The sequence below is a fragment of the Anabrus simplex genome, chromosome 8, assembly GCF_040414725.1.
Source record: "Anabrus simplex isolate iqAnaSimp1 chromosome 8, ASM4041472v1, whole genome shotgun sequence".
In the NCBI taxonomy this organism is placed as follows: domain Eukaryota; kingdom Metazoa; phylum Arthropoda; class Insecta; order Orthoptera; family Tettigoniidae; genus Anabrus; species Anabrus simplex.
Window position 1 is genome coordinate 211,619,349 of NC_090272.1, and position 17,621 is coordinate 211,636,969.

Here is a 17,621-nt window from a genome sequence, read left to right on the forward strand (position 1 = left end):
TACCGTGAAAGTGTCACTCCGTGCAAATATTCCGAACCCATAACCGTTGGTTTACAGAAAGTAGGTCTGTTTGCTCAGGGAGGACTCCATATTAATGTAGTCAATGTACTTCAAATCAAAGAACATCAAAACTCAATCTTGAACCAACATAAAGTGCGCGTAAAATAGAACGACACATTATGTAAAATCTTTAGAAATGTATTTTCTTAAAGACGTATTTAAACATAAGACTCACACGACCGTGTTGACCCGCAGTTTTTTGCCGACTGGAATTACTTCGCTCTCACTGCCACAGAACGATGCACGACTTTCACTACCGCCCTGAGCGTCAGCTACCGAGAAGTGAAACCTCTATTGTCCACCCTTTCAAGTAAACCTGACGTTTTTTTAAAAATCCAACAACAAGGATGCCACTCCTTGAGATTATTTCACACTAAGGTCACATCCAGTGCCGGATTACGCAATGAACTTTAGACCCCATATAGTAGCTGTGTAAACTGCGGGTAAGTTTGCACTGACAGATTTGCGAGTATACTTGGAGACAAGACATGATGACTTCGCCTCACACCACTACACTCCAGCGGCAGCTCGGTGTCTATTAGCGGCTTATAGGATTTCCTACGTCTACCCTTTTAACTCGTTAACTCAGCAGGGTGCAGGGTGTGATTAACTGCTGACTTCCAGCACCCTTCCAGGATCTGAGGCCGTCATGTTTTGTGCCCAGGTATACCTTCTGAATTACAGAGAGCTGAGTTTCTTTAAAATAATGATTGTCGTGCGAATAGCACTTGTCTTTCACACAGTTCATGAAGCCTGCAGCTCGACACGTGTTACTATAGCTGGCACGTAAGAATGTACCTAGTGACCAGTTTTACTGTCCAAATTTCCTTCGATGTCATACAGCTTTTTTTTTAAATAGAAAAACGTGCAATTAATATTTTCAAACGTCATGACTGTATTGAGGATTTATAGGAGTCTCATGATAGAAAATGCTTCTGTTGAACGGATATTTTTCAACTACGTATGGGTTGTATTCGAACTTCAGTGGTACAAGAACGACTAAATTCTCTTGCCATTATTATTTTATAACTTCCCTAATTATAGGGTTGCCACTAGGACAAACTAAACTTCTTTTCTTTTTTTTCAGTACAGAGCCTACCATCACTGTTTAACAGGTTATAAAAAAAATACTATGTAATAAATCATATGCGCATCGAATATGAAATGTCTTTCACATGCAGTACAAAAAGGAATTAAGAAGCAAAACGTATGCACACGATGTTATTGACTGTATAAATTGTTTCTTAAAATGAATATTGAACCACGGATGGCAGCTACCGCTTTGTCAACAGATATTTTTCTACACCTAATGAAGTCCAAAACTGTTATAAGAATTTAGAAATTGTTGCCCGGGTTCCCACCATCAAGCCTGTTATTGATATATTTTTCAGTTCATTTTTTCTTTATAATACGGGACTACTTCTTCTCAATTCTCAATCCTAAGATTGGTTGGCAGCAATTCGTCTTCTCCACTCTTCTCTGTAATACACTAATCTCTTCATTTCCACATATGAGCCTGTTCCTACGTCATCTCTGATCTCTCTTGAATATTGCAGTCTAGGTCTTCCTCTTCCTCTTTTACCTTGACTCATTCCTTCCATGACATTAACTATGAAACCATTGTGCCTATAGAGATGGCCAATTAATTGGTCTCTTTACTTTCTTATTGTTGCTAAAAAGGATCTTTTCTCACCTATTCGTCGAAGAACTTCTTCATTGGTGAGTTTTGCTGTCCATGAGATTTTTTCCACCCTCCTCCAGCACCACATCTCAAATGATTCCAGACGTTTCTTATCACATGCACTAATAGTCCACGTTTCTGAAGCATACGTGCCGATACAGGGGTTTTACCCTCTCCCTCCCTCATTATCATCACCATTGTCTCACACCCAGGCGCGTAGATCACCCATGGGAGTCAAGTAGAAAAAACTGCACCAGACCAGCCGAACATGTCCTCAGATATTCCCGGCACTAAACATCGCACGCTAAATAAATAAATAAATTAGATCACAATCGAAATTTATACTGGATAAGGACAGTGAGTTAAAGGATACAAAACTGGATTTTTAAAAACATTCCTCAGTAGATGTGTTTCGATATGACAGTGTGCAGGTGTTTATGATTTTTAATACTTTTATTGCTAATTAAGGAAACCCGTGTGATGTTACACAATAGAAAACATAAACTTTTATTCAAAAATAAGGTTCCTAGAAAGAAACCATAATTTCATTTCATCGACTGCAAATGTTAAAAACATTTAAGCTTTTTTAGGCTTTCCCAATCGTGAAATTACCAGCGTTTCACCCCAGTGTAGCAGTGAGCACTTCAGTTGGTTTGCTACACCTTTCCAAGAAGATCTAGTACCTAAGGAAGGTTTTCATTCCCCTCCCCCATGGGGAGGGGCGGGCCAACTAGAAGGTAACGCCTTCTCTCTAGCCAGGAGATCCTGCAGGTTTGGAGGTTTTTATGGAGTTGGGAGAGGGGATCTGGAAATTTGATTCGACGAAGGAGCGGGGAGGGTGTTTCGACCTCTTGGCTAAGTGTTTTATTGAATGCTTCAAATTTGTACAATTGAGTTTTACATGAATTATCAGTTTTCAGTGTGTTTTCGTTTGTACAAGTGGTTATAATTTTGTTTTTCCATTTTATTTCATTTTCTGAGTTGGTTTCCATTTTACATGTACATAGTTACAATTTGAACATTTACATGGTTATTACAATTTACAATTTATAATATACGTCTTTTTTTTTTTTTTTTTTTTTTTTTTCCCAAGGCGATGGCGACTAGTGCGCCGTTGAGACACCACTGCAAGCCTCTTATGTAGGACTAGTCGCCAGCGTCTTGGAAAGGTGCAGCAAACCAACTGATGAGCCCACTACTACATTGGGGGCGAAACGCTGATAATTTCACGATTGGAAAAGCCTTAAGAGCTTAAATGTTTTTATAAACTTTTATTGTTCGTTCACCAAGTATTGACATTTGTTTTTACATTGAACTGACTCTCCTCTAGCCAAGACTCTTGAATCTGCTTCAGTTGTCTTTTTCAAAGAAGCCAAAACCATCTGCGCTGTGATCGTAGAAGGCGTACTAAAATCAATGTACCCCACAGTGGTCGGTCAGGATACATGTCGCATGCTGTGTTGTACGATACCACCGTATCGAACTTTTACCACAAATAGAGTTTTATTCTAATTTTTCAGTAGTGTCAAAATTGATGCTGTCTTTAAGTCTTCATGGAGGCTACTGAATAATTCAAATACACGAAGTATTTAATATGTTTTACTATATTTAAAGGAGCGAATGTTGTATGAAGTCGTTCCATACGGCTGAGATGTCATGTGTGCACCGCAGCGCTGAGAAGATATCTCAAAAGCCTTCCCACCTTGTTATATATCGTTCAAGATAAGTATAGAGCTCAAGTGATGAGATGACCTGAAAATTCCACAATGATATCCCCGTGAGGTTGTCACTAGATAACTATTAAGTGGCTATCGTCTTAACAGCGAGAAGTGACACAGTGACCCAATATTCGCTGACTGGCGGTACGTCAGACACTTGCCAACTTAATGATCGCTTCGGAGTTCAGAGTAGAGTGGTTCGAATCCAGACAACGATCAGTCTTCTCTACTATCCTAAATTTGATTTTTTGCCTATCCAATACAACAGGAGTGCCTTATTTCGAATCCAGAGTTACTTGCCCAGCCCCACGGTGCAAAATCAGAAAGCAATGGTGGGAGGCGGGGGGGGGGGGATCATCGGATTTAACTGCTAGTGTTTAATTCAGGCAGTACCCGGTGAGGGAGGGAGTATATAATTCCCCAGTAAGTAAATTCCCCCTCTCCCAGACCTGTTTGTTTGAATTCTGTTGTAAAAAGAAAGATAAACATTGGAAAGTTATTCCGTTTTTACACTCCTTCACTGAATATTGCCCTACTGGTTACGTATCGGAAACACGCCCTCCCCAAGAAGTACAGGAGTGGTGTACTTTGAGCGATGGAAAGGGAGGAATGGTTCAAGTAATATTTTTGTCCGGGTGTCAGATGGACTTGTCAGAGTGAAATATGAACAATAGGCTGCAGGTGCGGAATTGCCATTGCTACGTTGTTTTATTGCTCAAGGTCTGTCAGTCATTGTATTATTTCTACATGATGTGTATTATTGCTGACTTTTTCATGAAAATGTGCACATTAAAAACATTAATTTCAGTAATATTTGTATTCTCTATTTTCCCTATTATTTTATGCCACCGGGCAATTTTAGTGGGGAGGAACCTTTGAGATAAAATTGTCGGTGGTGTGGGGGTGGGGGTGAGGACCCTCCCTTCCCTCCCGCGATTTTGCACTGTGCCCAATCCTCTCGTACTTCCTGTTTGCGTTCGTTTTAATTTGGACGTGAAATGTGGTGTACATGTAGCGGTCAACTTGATACATTCGGGCATAATACATCATACACACATCGTCATTATACACTGTTATGCCTTTCAGTGTTCACTCTGAAAATCTCGTTAATTAACTCCGCGCCCCAACAACCCTCTAATTGCACTGGCTCTGTGGCTTCGTTTAGTTCACACCACTTATCATTAAAACCTGAGTCTAACCATCGTTGCCTTGGTCTCCCTCCGTTTCTCTTACGGTACCGCCAAGTCCATTATTCTCCTAGGTAACCTGCCTCCTCCATTCGCTTCACATGACCTTACCACCGAGGCCCGACTGTCTTGCCTTGAAGATTTCTCGTACAAGGAGCTCCGAAGATAAGATTAGAAGACGGATCACACTAGGTCGAGCTGCTATGAATATACTAACCAGGATCTGGCAGAATCTGGCGGTTACAAACAACACAAAAATCCGTCTTGTGAAAACACTTGTATTTTCCGTCTTATCCCATGCTTTTGTGACCTAGGCTTTCAAGGCTAGAGACAAACTTCACATCGATGTCTTTGAGATGTGAAAGAAGATCTAAATCGCCCGTTATCACCTGCTTTTGTCAATAGGAAGTCGCTCTTCGGACGCTCAGCTAACAGATCGAAATCGTAACCCCCACGTGGTCTAATACCCACTTGGATGATGATGATGATGGTGGTGATGACGATGATGCCGATGCCGAGCGAGTGGCTGAGTGGTTTGGGTCACGTATCTGGCAATTTAAATTCGGGAGGTAGTGAGTTCGAACCCCACTGTCGTCAGTCCTGAATATGGTTTTCCGTGGTTTCCCATTTTCACACCAGGAAAACGCTGGGACTATACCTTAATTTATTAAGACCACGGTCGCTTCCTTCCCGCTCCTAGCCCTTTTCTATCCCATCGTCGCCATAAGACCTATCCACGTATTACAAATTGTCAAAAAAACCGAGCTCGATAGCTGCAGTCGTTTAAGTGCGGCCAGTATCCAGTATTCGGGAGATAGTAGGTTCGAACCCCACTATCGGCAGCCCTGAAGATGGTTTTCCATGGTTTCCCATTTTCACACCAGGCAAATGCCGGGGCTGTACCTTAATTAAGGCCACGGCCCCTTCCTTCCCACTCCTAGCCCTTTCCTCTCCCATCGTCGCCGTAAGACCTGTCTGTGTCGGTGCGACATAAAGCAGCTAGAAGAAAAAAAAACAGTGAATTCTTCTGGGGGACAAGATAGCCTAGTAACATCGAAACTGGCTTCTCACCAAAGCAGCCACGGTTCGAATCCCAGTAAATGCATATGGAATTCATGAAATGAAAGTTCACGTCTCTGTGAAACGGCTTTCACGTTGAACTGAAGGTCACGTGACCAAGATTATAACTATAAGCTTACCGTACATGCTTTATTTATAGTAATACATTCGATCTTGACCGATTTACGAATCCTACTTATGATGTGGAACACTCAGCCAAGGAGTGGCGTAGTTTTTAAAATGAGCACATCTACAGTATATCTCATATACTTAACATGTTACAGGCGTGAAAATTGGTATTTGTAATCTCCTTTAAAAATAAAGAAACACGTACCGGTACTTTTGTTTTTGGAAAATCAACTTAAGCTGGAGATCGAAAATAAGTGAAGGGGTTGAATTCTCATTATGAGGATACTTATATCTCAAAACTAAGATGTTACAGACGTGAAAATGGGTAATTGGAATCTCCTTTAGAAATAAATAAATTTTATTTTGTAAAGAGGACTGTTTCTCACATGTAGAGTTCCATGTCGCACATTCCAGATTTAGCCCAGCCAGTAGCCTGGTCATCTTAGCCGCAAAAGGCAATGCCACAAATGTGGTTTACAAAGTGGTTCTGGTGTAAATGAAATACAATTTTGCAGTGAGTTTTTATACTTAAGGTATTTTCAGATAATGTCTTAGTCCAGTACAGAGGAACAAATAATTTTTATTAAATTATGAAATCCTTGCTAATAAAGCCATGGGTAACAGCTAGTACTACATATAGTAGTAAATAAGTTACAGGATTGTAACTGCAAAAATACCTCAATAATGTTGTGAGATGGACAGAAGACAATGGTATGATGGTAAACGGCTGAAAAAAGTCAGGTTGGGTGTTTCATCAAGAGGAAAAGTCCTCTCTGTTTTAATTACTCTGTTGATGGGGTGAAAGTGCAGTACCTCATGGAGATCAAGTTCATTGGGGTAATCACATTGATAATGTTGTAAATAAAGGTTAAAGATCTCTTCAAATGGTTATGAGAGTATTTAGGAGTTGTAGTAAGGATGTAAAGAAGAGGAGTATAAGTCACTGGTGAGACCCCAATTAGAGTATGGTTCCAGTGTATGTGGTCCATGCCAGCATTACTTCATGTAAGAACTGGAAGAGATCCAAAGAAAAGCAGCAGTAGTGTTATGAAAATGTTGCTAACTTTGGACTGGGAAGGACCCGAGCACCTTGACTAAACAGTATGTTCCAAGATGTCAGGGGAGAGGGAGGTGTGGAATGACATTAGTAGACGAATAAGCTTGAATGGAGTTTTGAAACACAGGAAGGATCATAATATGAAGATATGTTGAAATTCAATGGGACAAATTGGAGCAAATACTCGTTTATAGAAGGAGGAATTAGGTGTTGGAATAATTTACCAAGGGATATGTTTGATAGATAATGGTATGATGGTAAACGGCTGATCTCCAAATGCGATTGATTGGTTGATTGGTTGATTGATTGATTGATTGATTGATTGATTGATTGATTGATTGATTGATTGATTGATTGATTGATTGATTGATTGATTGATTGATTGATTGATTGATTGATTGATTGATTGATTGATTGATTGATTGATTGATTGATTGATTGATTGATTGATTGATTGATTGATTGATTGATTGATTGATTGATTGATTGATTGATTGATTGATTGATTGATTGATTGATTGAAAAGATGTGGAACTTCACCCCACAGAGCAAGTTGCAAACAGAGGATTGTGGGGGCACTTGGTTTACACACCGAAGCTTGCAGACTGAATGGTTTGAAGGTATAAAATTATATAATGAATAAGGGTCACCTAGGCGAAACTTAAACTTCAGTACAATCATCATTATTTGAAGAAAGAGAGCATTGTACATGTGTCCATAGATGGCTACTTATGTCAAGAAGAAATATAGTATTGTCAGAAAGTGTTAGTGTTCTGTTTGTACGTGTAGAATCAAATTGACTGGGTACAGTTTTGCCATGAATTCGTCCAGAATTGCCCAGCATTGGTTATTAAGTTTTTAGTGGCAGATGTGTTAGTGGAGGTGACATTTAGCATTGCTTGAAGGATGTGCATGGTGTTGGTGGATGAGTGAGGACTTGCCAAAACCAGGTTAAGCACAGTGGACAGCCTAATGAGAGAGAGAGAAAAAAATGGTGGGATATCAATTCGCAAACAATGGTGAGTCTGAGAAGCTGCTGAAGATTTGTTCCACTGCTGGGTATCCTTTATCAAGTGAAGCGCTTGGACTCTGCTTGAACCAACAAGGCCACTATATGCAGGCAGATATATTACCCAACCATCACTCTTTACTGCCTGTTTGTTCATGGTTTCCAAACAAAATACCACTACAGAAACCACCAAACTCTGTTTCGTTTTGACAAGTGATGTATGTATGTATGTATGTACGTACGTATGAAGGTCGATCAAGTATAAATGTGATTTTTGTTCCTGAACATCAACAGTTGGTAGGACTGACCTCGTGTTTCTGTTATGCTTAGGTGGGACCATTAGGAGTGGGGAGAGCGTGCTGTTAGATATTTCCCACCATTTCGTCAGTAACGCTCACGATGTAGGAGCAACAGATGCACCCCTCCACCGCACAACGCATAATTATAAAATTTCTTGCTCGTGAAAGAGTTACAGCGGTGGAAATTTGCCAGAGATTGACTGCACAGTTCGGTGATCAAACATTGTCAAGGACGCATGTGTGTAAGAAGTAGCGGAGGAAAGGGGAGGCAGCACCAGTGAAAGCTAAGACTCGACTGTCAGCTGGCACGGTTCTTGCAACCACTTTTTTTCATCAGCGAGGCATTTTGCTAATTGATTCTTTTGCATGAGCGACGCACAATCAATGCTGCTTACTACTTCGAGCTGTTAAACTAGGCGAGGGTTACATATCGCCGCAAAAGACGAAACCAACCGATTTGACAATGCGCGGCCCCATACTGCAGCTCTAACTGTCTCCAAGCTACAGGAAATGCACTGTACTACACTTGATCATCCTCCTTACAACCCAGGCTTATCGCCCTGTGATTTCCATTTGTTTGGACCGCTTAACATAAGGTCAAGGGCCATTTGAAGATGATGAGAGTGTGGAAGACTTTGTGTGCAACTGGCTGGTGACACGACCCTGTTCTTTTTACGATGAGGGCATCAAAAAGCTGCCATATGCTGGGACAAATGCATTTCCAAAACAGGTAACTATGTGGAAAAATAAATTGTAATTGTCTTGTGTTTTTCAATAAATGAATTTAAATAAAAAATAAAATCCCATTTATATTTAATACCCCTGCTTATGTATGTATGTATGTATGTATGTATGTATGTATGTATGTATGTATGTATGTATGTAATGTATTTATGTATGTATGTATGTATGTATGTATCATATAACCAATATACTGACTCTCCTCCCAATTAGAATTAAAAATCTACTACCAGGTCAATTTGTGTTTTGAATCCCTAATAATTGATATCTCCTGTCATTCATGATGACTGCTATGTCCTTAGCCTTTAAGCAAATCATCATCATCATCATCATCATCAAATACCTCAGAACTTTGAATAGGAAGAATGAATGTACCATTCTCCCTTGCTGCATTATCCACTTTTCTATATAATACTCATATGTATTTTCTCTCCTTGTTTCAGAAACTCAAGTACCCAAAATCTGTCTTCTTTATTGTCAGCAATGAATTCTGTGAAAGATTTTCGTACTATGGGATGCGAAGTAAGTAACTGCAAAATATTTTTGAAATTTACATAGAAAATAATAATACTATTAATAAATATAGCCAAACAATAGCCGAAAGGTTAATGGTTCCTTTGACCTAAAGGCCATCAGCTCTGTTCTCAGCAGGAAGACACCATGTTAAATTTCTTGCAGTGAATTACAACTGCTTCAGGATTAAATTCATTAAGGTATTTCCTTATCTTTCTCCTCCAAGAGTCTGCAAGGCTGCCCACCAATGCATTAACATGTTCAGAGAAGACCAGGGCCATTTCCCCTTATCCAGATCTAGCCAGTTACTTCTCTACCTTCCTGTCTATTTCCACCAATCCTCTTCTGCAATTCTCTTCGATTCTAGGTCCCATCTTCATATATTAGTCTTGATCAAGTCTATCCATCTTGCAGGGTTTATTCTCTTTCTCACTTTCCTGCAAACATAGCCTCCATTATCTGTTTTAGCATTGTTTCCTCCTCAATTCTTTTTACATGTCCAAACCATCTTAGTCTGTTCTTCTCAGTTCTGTCATTCAAATTTCCATATATGACTTTATTCATCAGTTAGTTCCTTTCCATTCCTTATATTTTAGACAATATTGACTTTTAATTTTTCAATATTTATTATGTTCTTCTACTTTTCAGCGATCCTGTCAATCTATCTTAGGAACGTCCTGTCCTATAGTGATGACATGGCTACCATCATTTACCATGTGTTCACTATGTTCTGCTACTTCTTCCCCCTCCTTGGAGCCATGTTGGCTGACAGTCTGCTGGGTAAATTTAGGTAAGGACTTTAAAAAACATATATTCCATCCAACTTCTTATGGCTGAGAAGAATGCCATATTTCTGTAGAAACACTTGGAAGTTTTCCAGTTGTGGGAAGAAAAGTATACTTAGTAGTTTGCTCTCTTATTTTACTAACATGAGAGGAGTGTCAAGCACAGACAACATACATGGTCTTTCTTATAAACCCAGACTCTCCAGCGGCATTTCTACTCTACAAAACCTAAGCAGCTGTATGGGAGGCACGCGCATAGTTCATGACCTTGTAAGGAGTGTGCACGTGCTTGATCTAGCATCAATAGCCAGTCTGAATCTCAGCTGTTAACATGGTGAGACAGTTATCATTGTAACACTGTATTTTCATATGTAAAAGTTATTTTAAGCATTTGTTCAGCAATTTCTTGGTGAAGTGCCACCTTCACCAGCACAGATTCACATAATTGTAAATAAATTTGAAACTACTGGCTCACTGCTCAATAAAAAAACATGTGTACACACGAAGAGTTTTAATGGAGGAAAAGCTAGATGTCAGTGGTGCAAATCTTGAACAGTCACCAAATAAATCACTCACAAAATTAGCACAACAAGTAGGGGATTTGGTTTCTTCTGCACACAGAGCTACAAAGCTGTTACACATCAAACCATACAGGTTTACATGGGCCTATTGCTTAAAACCTGCTAATCCAGCCACAAAAGTGAGATAGCTTATTGTAAGTGGTATCTTGCATCACTGAATGATCATTTATTCGACCCCACAGCTTACGTTTGTTTCGGATGAGACCTGATTTCACCTTAATGGTCGTGTGAACCATCATAACTCTTGCTATTGGTGCGCAGAAAATCCTAATGGTGTTTATGAAGTCCCTTATTATGAAGGACGACACTTCCAGCATCTTTTATAAGGTAAGATTTCCTGTAAGGTTGTACACACGCTTGCAGCAGGGCAGCCGCGTGTGACGTAAGTTGGTTTGAGGCAACTGTTGTAGCACAGAGTACAAACACCGTCCGCTTGGTCTGGATTTATAAGAGAGACCCTGCATATACAATAGAAGTTTTGTAAAATTTATGAACATTTTAATATTTTTGAACAAAAGCCCTTCCCATAGCATAAGATGAAGGCTGCAGTTGAAAATTTTGGACTCATGTGTATCTTTTGTGTGTACTGTTTTGACATGCGCTTACTTGGTAAGTCACTGCCCTCTGTCTGTTACTAGTACATACAGTACATATTTCACTCTTGTTAATTTTACCTGAGAATTTCTGGGTCAGGTTAGGTTACTTCTGATATTATTAACACGTTCGGTGCAAATTTTTAAATTTTTTTTTTTTAAATTTTGCTATGTGGGTTCAAACTTTATTTTTTCCCTCTGCAAGCAGTCTGCCGTGGTCTAGCAGAAAATCCAAAAATAGTCACTGGTGTCCACTTTGGCACTCAACGTCTTAAATAAAAACTGGATAAAAAAGAATGAAGGGTAATTTCAAGAATCTCTGGGTCTTGCAAACGTAATACAATCATCAAAGGGAGAAATATTGACCAGTGACGGCTGGATAACTGAAAGCAGCTTGCCACAAACAAGTGGAGGACTATCAGACTCAGTTGCCACCCTACACCTCACCTGTGAGAGAGGACACACTTCAACATTGTACCTACCAAGCTACACAGTTAGGGTCATGTAGCAGTGAGCTTGCATTTGGGAGATAGTGGTTTGAATCCCACTATTGGCAGCTCTGAAGATGACTTTTCCATGGTTTCACATTTTCACACCAGGCAAATGCTGGGGCTGAACCTTAATTAAGGCCATGGTCGCTTCTTTCCAAGTCCTATCTCTTTTCTAACTCGTCATCTCCAGAAGCTCTAATTGAGTCAGATCGATGTTACAACCATTACAAAAAAAAAAAAAAGAACTTGTAATGAATTTATCATGTTTCTCTTCCTCTTTGAACGACTGCGCCAAAGATTTATGACAGCATTCTCAGTGATGTTGCTTGGCTTTCGTGAACTTTGATGGGACTGAGTCAGTCCTCATTCCAGGATTGAAGTCCTTAAATAAGCTGGAAATTAAACCTGAGGCTTCTAGATAAGAGATAGACATGCTACCCCAAAACCATGGAAGCAGAGGCAAAATACAGTAGTTGAAAATATTACTACCATCAGGACATGAAGGATGTACTACCTTATTCCATTAGGAAGGTCTGCACACAAGAGGATCATTGCTCATCTCTGATGCGCAATAGTTGTTTATGGAAAATATGAAGTATTGAGAATCTACAAGGGCGGATCAAATATAAATAGGAATTATTTTTAAAATTGATTGCATCAACTAAAAAATACACATATAGAGATCAATTTTCTACATAGTGTCCTGCCTTCAATATACATTTTCTCCATCGGGTTGGTAACTTTTTGATGCCAGCCTGATAGAAAAAAGAGGGACGTGTGCAGAACCAGTTGCACACAAACTCTTCTACACTTGCCTCATCATCAAACTGCTGTCCTCCTAGGTCTTTTTTGAATAGTCCAAACAAATGGTAGTCGCAGGGTGATAAATCTGCCCTGTACAGGGTGTTCCAGAGGTATCCAATGAATTTCTTCCAGTTTTTCCCACGTTAAAGCAGCAGTATGCAGCCTTGCATTGTCATGGTGAAGAATGAAGTTTCGTATTGGTTGCCGGCATCGCTTGTTGCGATACACAGCTTCTGCTTCATCTGAAAGGTGACAGTAATAGGCTGTATTAATTGTCTTTTGTTCATGAAAAAAAAAATCCACCAGCAAAACGCCCGCGGAGTCCCAGAAAAGAGTGGCAAGCACCTTTACAGCAGATGGGCGTGTTTTGGCCTTGACCAGACCTGCTTTGGCTCTTCATCACCATTCCATGCTTGCTTGCTTGCTTGCTTTGACTTTGGGGTGTAATGATGAACCCAAGTTTCTTCACAAGTCACAATATGATGCAAGAAATTCTCTCCTTCCTCTTCGTAGCAACGCAGGATTCTCTGACAAACTTCCTGGCATAAAGTTTTTGTTCCTGGTTGAGAAGACAAGGAACCCAATTGGCAGACAATCTTCTGAAATGGAGTTCATCTGGGATGATGGTTTGAATACTTCTGTAACTTATTCCTACAGCTAAAACAATTTGCAAAATTTTTATTTGCCAATCTTCATCAATAATATCACTAATAGCAACAATGTTGCCTGCAGCGATGGTTGTCTGCAATCTCCTTTCATGAGGTTCATTTTCCAAAGCTTCTCTTCCCGCCACAAATTGTTTAGCCCACTTGTACACTCAAGCCTGTGAAAGTGTTTCTTCCCTAAACTGTGCGCAGAGCTGTCTCAAAATTTCAGAAGGTTTGGTGTCCTGTTTTGCAAGAAATTTGATAATGATGCGATGCACAACATTCGTGAGTACCTCTTGCTCACTCATGGCGTACTGAAACAGCCCAGCTCTACACCGTCGTTCGCGTGCGCAAACCCCTTCTCCAGATACCCCCATCAACATCCTGGCAGTGCCCTGCCTCAAATTATTACTAACACCAGCGGTACATTCAAATTCTCATTTATATTTGATCCGCCTTCGTACTTTACAGTGCATCTGCAAGCACTATCCATTTTTGAAGGCTGACTAGACTAAGAAAGTAGTCTCAGTGAAACTGAGCAGTTTTACTGTATGAGATCTTATCTGAGTGGAACACAATGGTACGTGAACTGTCCAATTAGCACAGTAAACAACACAGATTTTGAACTGCACGTATGGGTCCTCCTTTGTGCTGTTAATCACACAGTTCCCTCAGTTGTTCTTGTGAAATCAAGACGATGTCCCAAAGATGTGACCCTTACCTTTATCGAGGCTTATTGTGGTTTGCCTAAATTGGGTGACACCTTTATTATTGAGTCACATGCTCCCTTTATGATACCCCCTAAAGCCTGGAGTAATAATGCTTATAGAAAACTTCATATCCTCGAAAGTTCTACCTGTTGTCAAGAATGTCAGGGTAGCAGTCATTCAAACATGTCAGTGAAACTGTCTCAAGTGTGTATCATTCCCTTTAATGTACAATGACACTGCTGCTAACAAATCACTCAATGTCTTTCCATCTTTGAAATAGTTAAATTTAATTTTTTAGTACTAGTTCTTTCAATATCTTCACATCATGGCATTTATTCCTTCCCAAGTACTGTGATGTTTGGGACATCACTGAATGTTTTTAATTATTGAACTATATATTTAATTGATAAGATGTATATATTTAATCACTGATAGGTCATTTTAAATTAATATGTATATATATATAGGGCTTTTATCATCCATTTCAATCATCATTTCATTTCTTTGTATCGCGGCTATAACGTATTCTGAACGAACAAATTATTGGGTAAAGTATTTCAACATCACGCATATTTATAACTTGCAGTAAATTTTCCAATAGCCGTTGTGAGGTGACCAGAGTCAGCAGGCTAATTTCAGCCCAGTTCCAGGAAAAGTACGTCATCGAGGTTACGAGAGACCTTACCCTCTCCACCTCATGAAAAGACAGTTGATACATTATTAACACCCACTTTTCAAACTCAGCTTCGAGACGCTTTATTTCAGCGGGAAAGTTCAGCCTATGTGAATGAACGTAATGAAGCAACGTGATGGATGCACAGCAATACATGGGAGAAGGGATGAGACCTCGAATCTTACTGGACCATGTGATATGGCTGATGGAAGGAGACTTTTGAACCAATATATACCACCGACAAGGGCTGGAGAGGACACTAACTCACATTCTCTCATTCACATTCTCATTCAGACTCAAATTCAGATTCGGAGATTCGGACATTCTGATTCTGATTCTCACGCTTGGAAGATACTCTTACTACGATTCTACGTCTACACATCGGAGAAGATTTTAACTTAGTTCACTTCGCATCTGAGTATATTCTACTCAAAAGTTACTCTCATTGGGACTTGTTATCTCAATGACGAGAGGTAGTCAACGGGAGACCGGTTCTGACTGGTATAGGGGAGGAGAGCTTTTATTATGAATTTAGCTACGCTACTGTTCCGTAATATGGAAGAATACGAAGGTATTCTCTCCATGAACATAACCCATGGTGGTTTTGCACTTAAAATTAGGACTCATTACGACTTTATGTAAGGAGTACAATAGGAAGTGTTAAAGACAGGAAATGTGGATGTAGGACTGGAATCCAACAACAGATGAGGCAGCCTGTACGAGAGATCCACCCATCTTCAGCTTCAAGACAACAGAGTCTACATTTGGTGAGCTTATGGCATAAGTTACTGCAAGTCTTCGCGCAACAGTTCATTTTCTTAAAGTTAATTTCATTCACTTTTTCTTTTGCTTCCGTAAGTTCAGATTTCGTTAATACGCCGTTACGTCACGTTTTCATCTTAATAAATAGCTGTTTTAATTTGTATTTTATGAAATGATTATTAATGATCCTTAAATTCCAAGTTAGTGTACTTAATGATTTGTGTTCCGTTCACCCCACCCCTGGGAGTTTTTTGAGTCTCATTACGTATTTTTATTTATTATTATTATTATTATTATTATTAATTATCTACTTTTGTTTTCAAGCCATAAGCTTGAAGACTGGCGCCCTTGGGATACTGTTTATGGAGAAACAATGACATATCATTTATTTATTTATTTTAATATTAAAGTGACCCGCCACGTTATAAATTTGTCATACATCTGTGGGCAAAGTGGGTACGTCACAGTACCACAGCTTATTTCATACTTAATGTTTCCTTTTACCGAGTGAGGCGGCTGTGCAGTTAGGGTCGAAGAGCTGTGAGCTTGCATTCAGGAGATAGTGGGTTCAAGTCCCACCACTGGCACCCTGAAGATGGTTTTCCTTAGTTTTCCCACTTTTACACCAGGTGAATCCTGGGGCTGTACCTCAGTTAAGGCCATGGCCGCTACCCCCTTTCCATTGATAGGGTAGATCATGGGAGACTACTGGCAAAAATCAGTGCAATTGGACTAGAAAAAAAAGTGACTGAATGGGTGGCTTTATTTCTAGAAAATAGAACTCGGTGAATTAGAGTAGGCGAAGCTCTATCTGACCCTGTAATAATTAAGAGGAAAATTCCTCAAGGCAGTGTTATTGGACCTTCATGTTTTCTTATATATATCAATGATATGTGTAAAGAAGTGGAATCAGAGATAAGGCTTTTTGCAGATGATGTTATTCTGTACAAAGTAATAAATACTGTAAGGTACAACATTGTGAGCAACTGAAAAATTACCTCGATAATGTTGTGAGATGTACAGTAGGCAATGGTATGATGATAAACAGGGTTAAAAGTCAGGTTGTGAGTTCCACAAATAGGAAAAGTCCTCTCATTTTTAATTATTACTGCATTGATGGGGTGAAGATTCCTTTTGGAGATCATTGTAAGTACCTAGGTGTTAATATAAGGAAAGATCATCATTGGGGTAATCACATAAATATGATTGTAAATAAAAGGTACAGGTCTGTGCACATGGTATCAAGGTATTTAGGGGTTGTAGTAAGGCTGTAAAGGAGAGTGCATATAAGTCTCTGGTAAGACCCCTACTAGAAGATGGTTCCAGTGTATGGGACCCTCACCAGGATTACTTGATTCAAGAACTGGAAAAAATCCAAAGAAAAGCAGCTCAATTTGTTCAGGGCGATTTCCGACAAAAGAGTAGCATTACAAAAATGTTGCGAAATTTGGGCTGGGAAGGCTTGGGAGAAAGGAGACGAGCTGCTCGACTAAGTGGTATGGTAAGATTAAGAACTTGTTAGATTTAATGGTCCATCCAATCAATACACTTCACTTTACAAGTGAAAACTATTTAATATAAAAATATATCAAACATACAGTACTTTCGAACATGTTTCAACATGTTTCAACATGTTTCATCTCATTTGAGACTTCTTCAGCCATAACGTCTTGTAGCAGATTACAATGCTCATTCTTGCTGTCTAATAATTTTAAAATGGAAGACGTGAAGTGATGGACAAAATTTTCACCATCAGAATGTTGGCCGGCAGGGTAGGGGAGGTGGTGGTATACAATTTCTAATCACTAGATTGCGTGCTAAAAGCCTGGATTAAATTCCAAACCTCTCCGCAGTGCTCATATGGAGTGAGGGCATATGACGCTGTTGATGGTGATTCGTCCGTCGGATGGGGACGTTAAGCCTTGAGCAGACCCCTTGGTGCTATTCGACAGGAGTAGGCTATGTGCCGGCACCGGGTTTCACCCTCTCCCTACTATCATATATCACGTCATTCATTTCATCTCATTAACTCCTCTGATGAGGTTGACGTCAGGAAGGGCATCCGGTCATAAAAAAATCCGCCACGACAAATTCATCTCACCTCATACCCGACCCCGTACGG

The 17,621-nt window shown here is 39.7% G+C and overlaps 1 protein-coding gene across 3 annotated transcripts in view; it reads left to right on the forward strand.

Annotated features, from left to right (window-relative positions):
• Window positions 1-17,621, forward strand: part of LOC136878988 (peptide transporter family 1) — a 292,467-nt gene that overhangs the window by 234,832 nt on the left and 40,014 nt on the right. For all 3 annotated transcript variants that reach the window (XM_067152653.2, XM_068229020.1, XM_067152654.2), the window contains 2 exons: window positions 9,384-9,462; window positions 10,102-10,243. In XM_067152653.2, coding sequence (XP_067008754.2) covers window positions 9,384-9,462; window positions 10,102-10,243 — 221 coding nt within the window. The remainder of the gene's footprint in view (window positions 1-9,383; window positions 9,463-10,101; window positions 10,244-17,621) is intronic.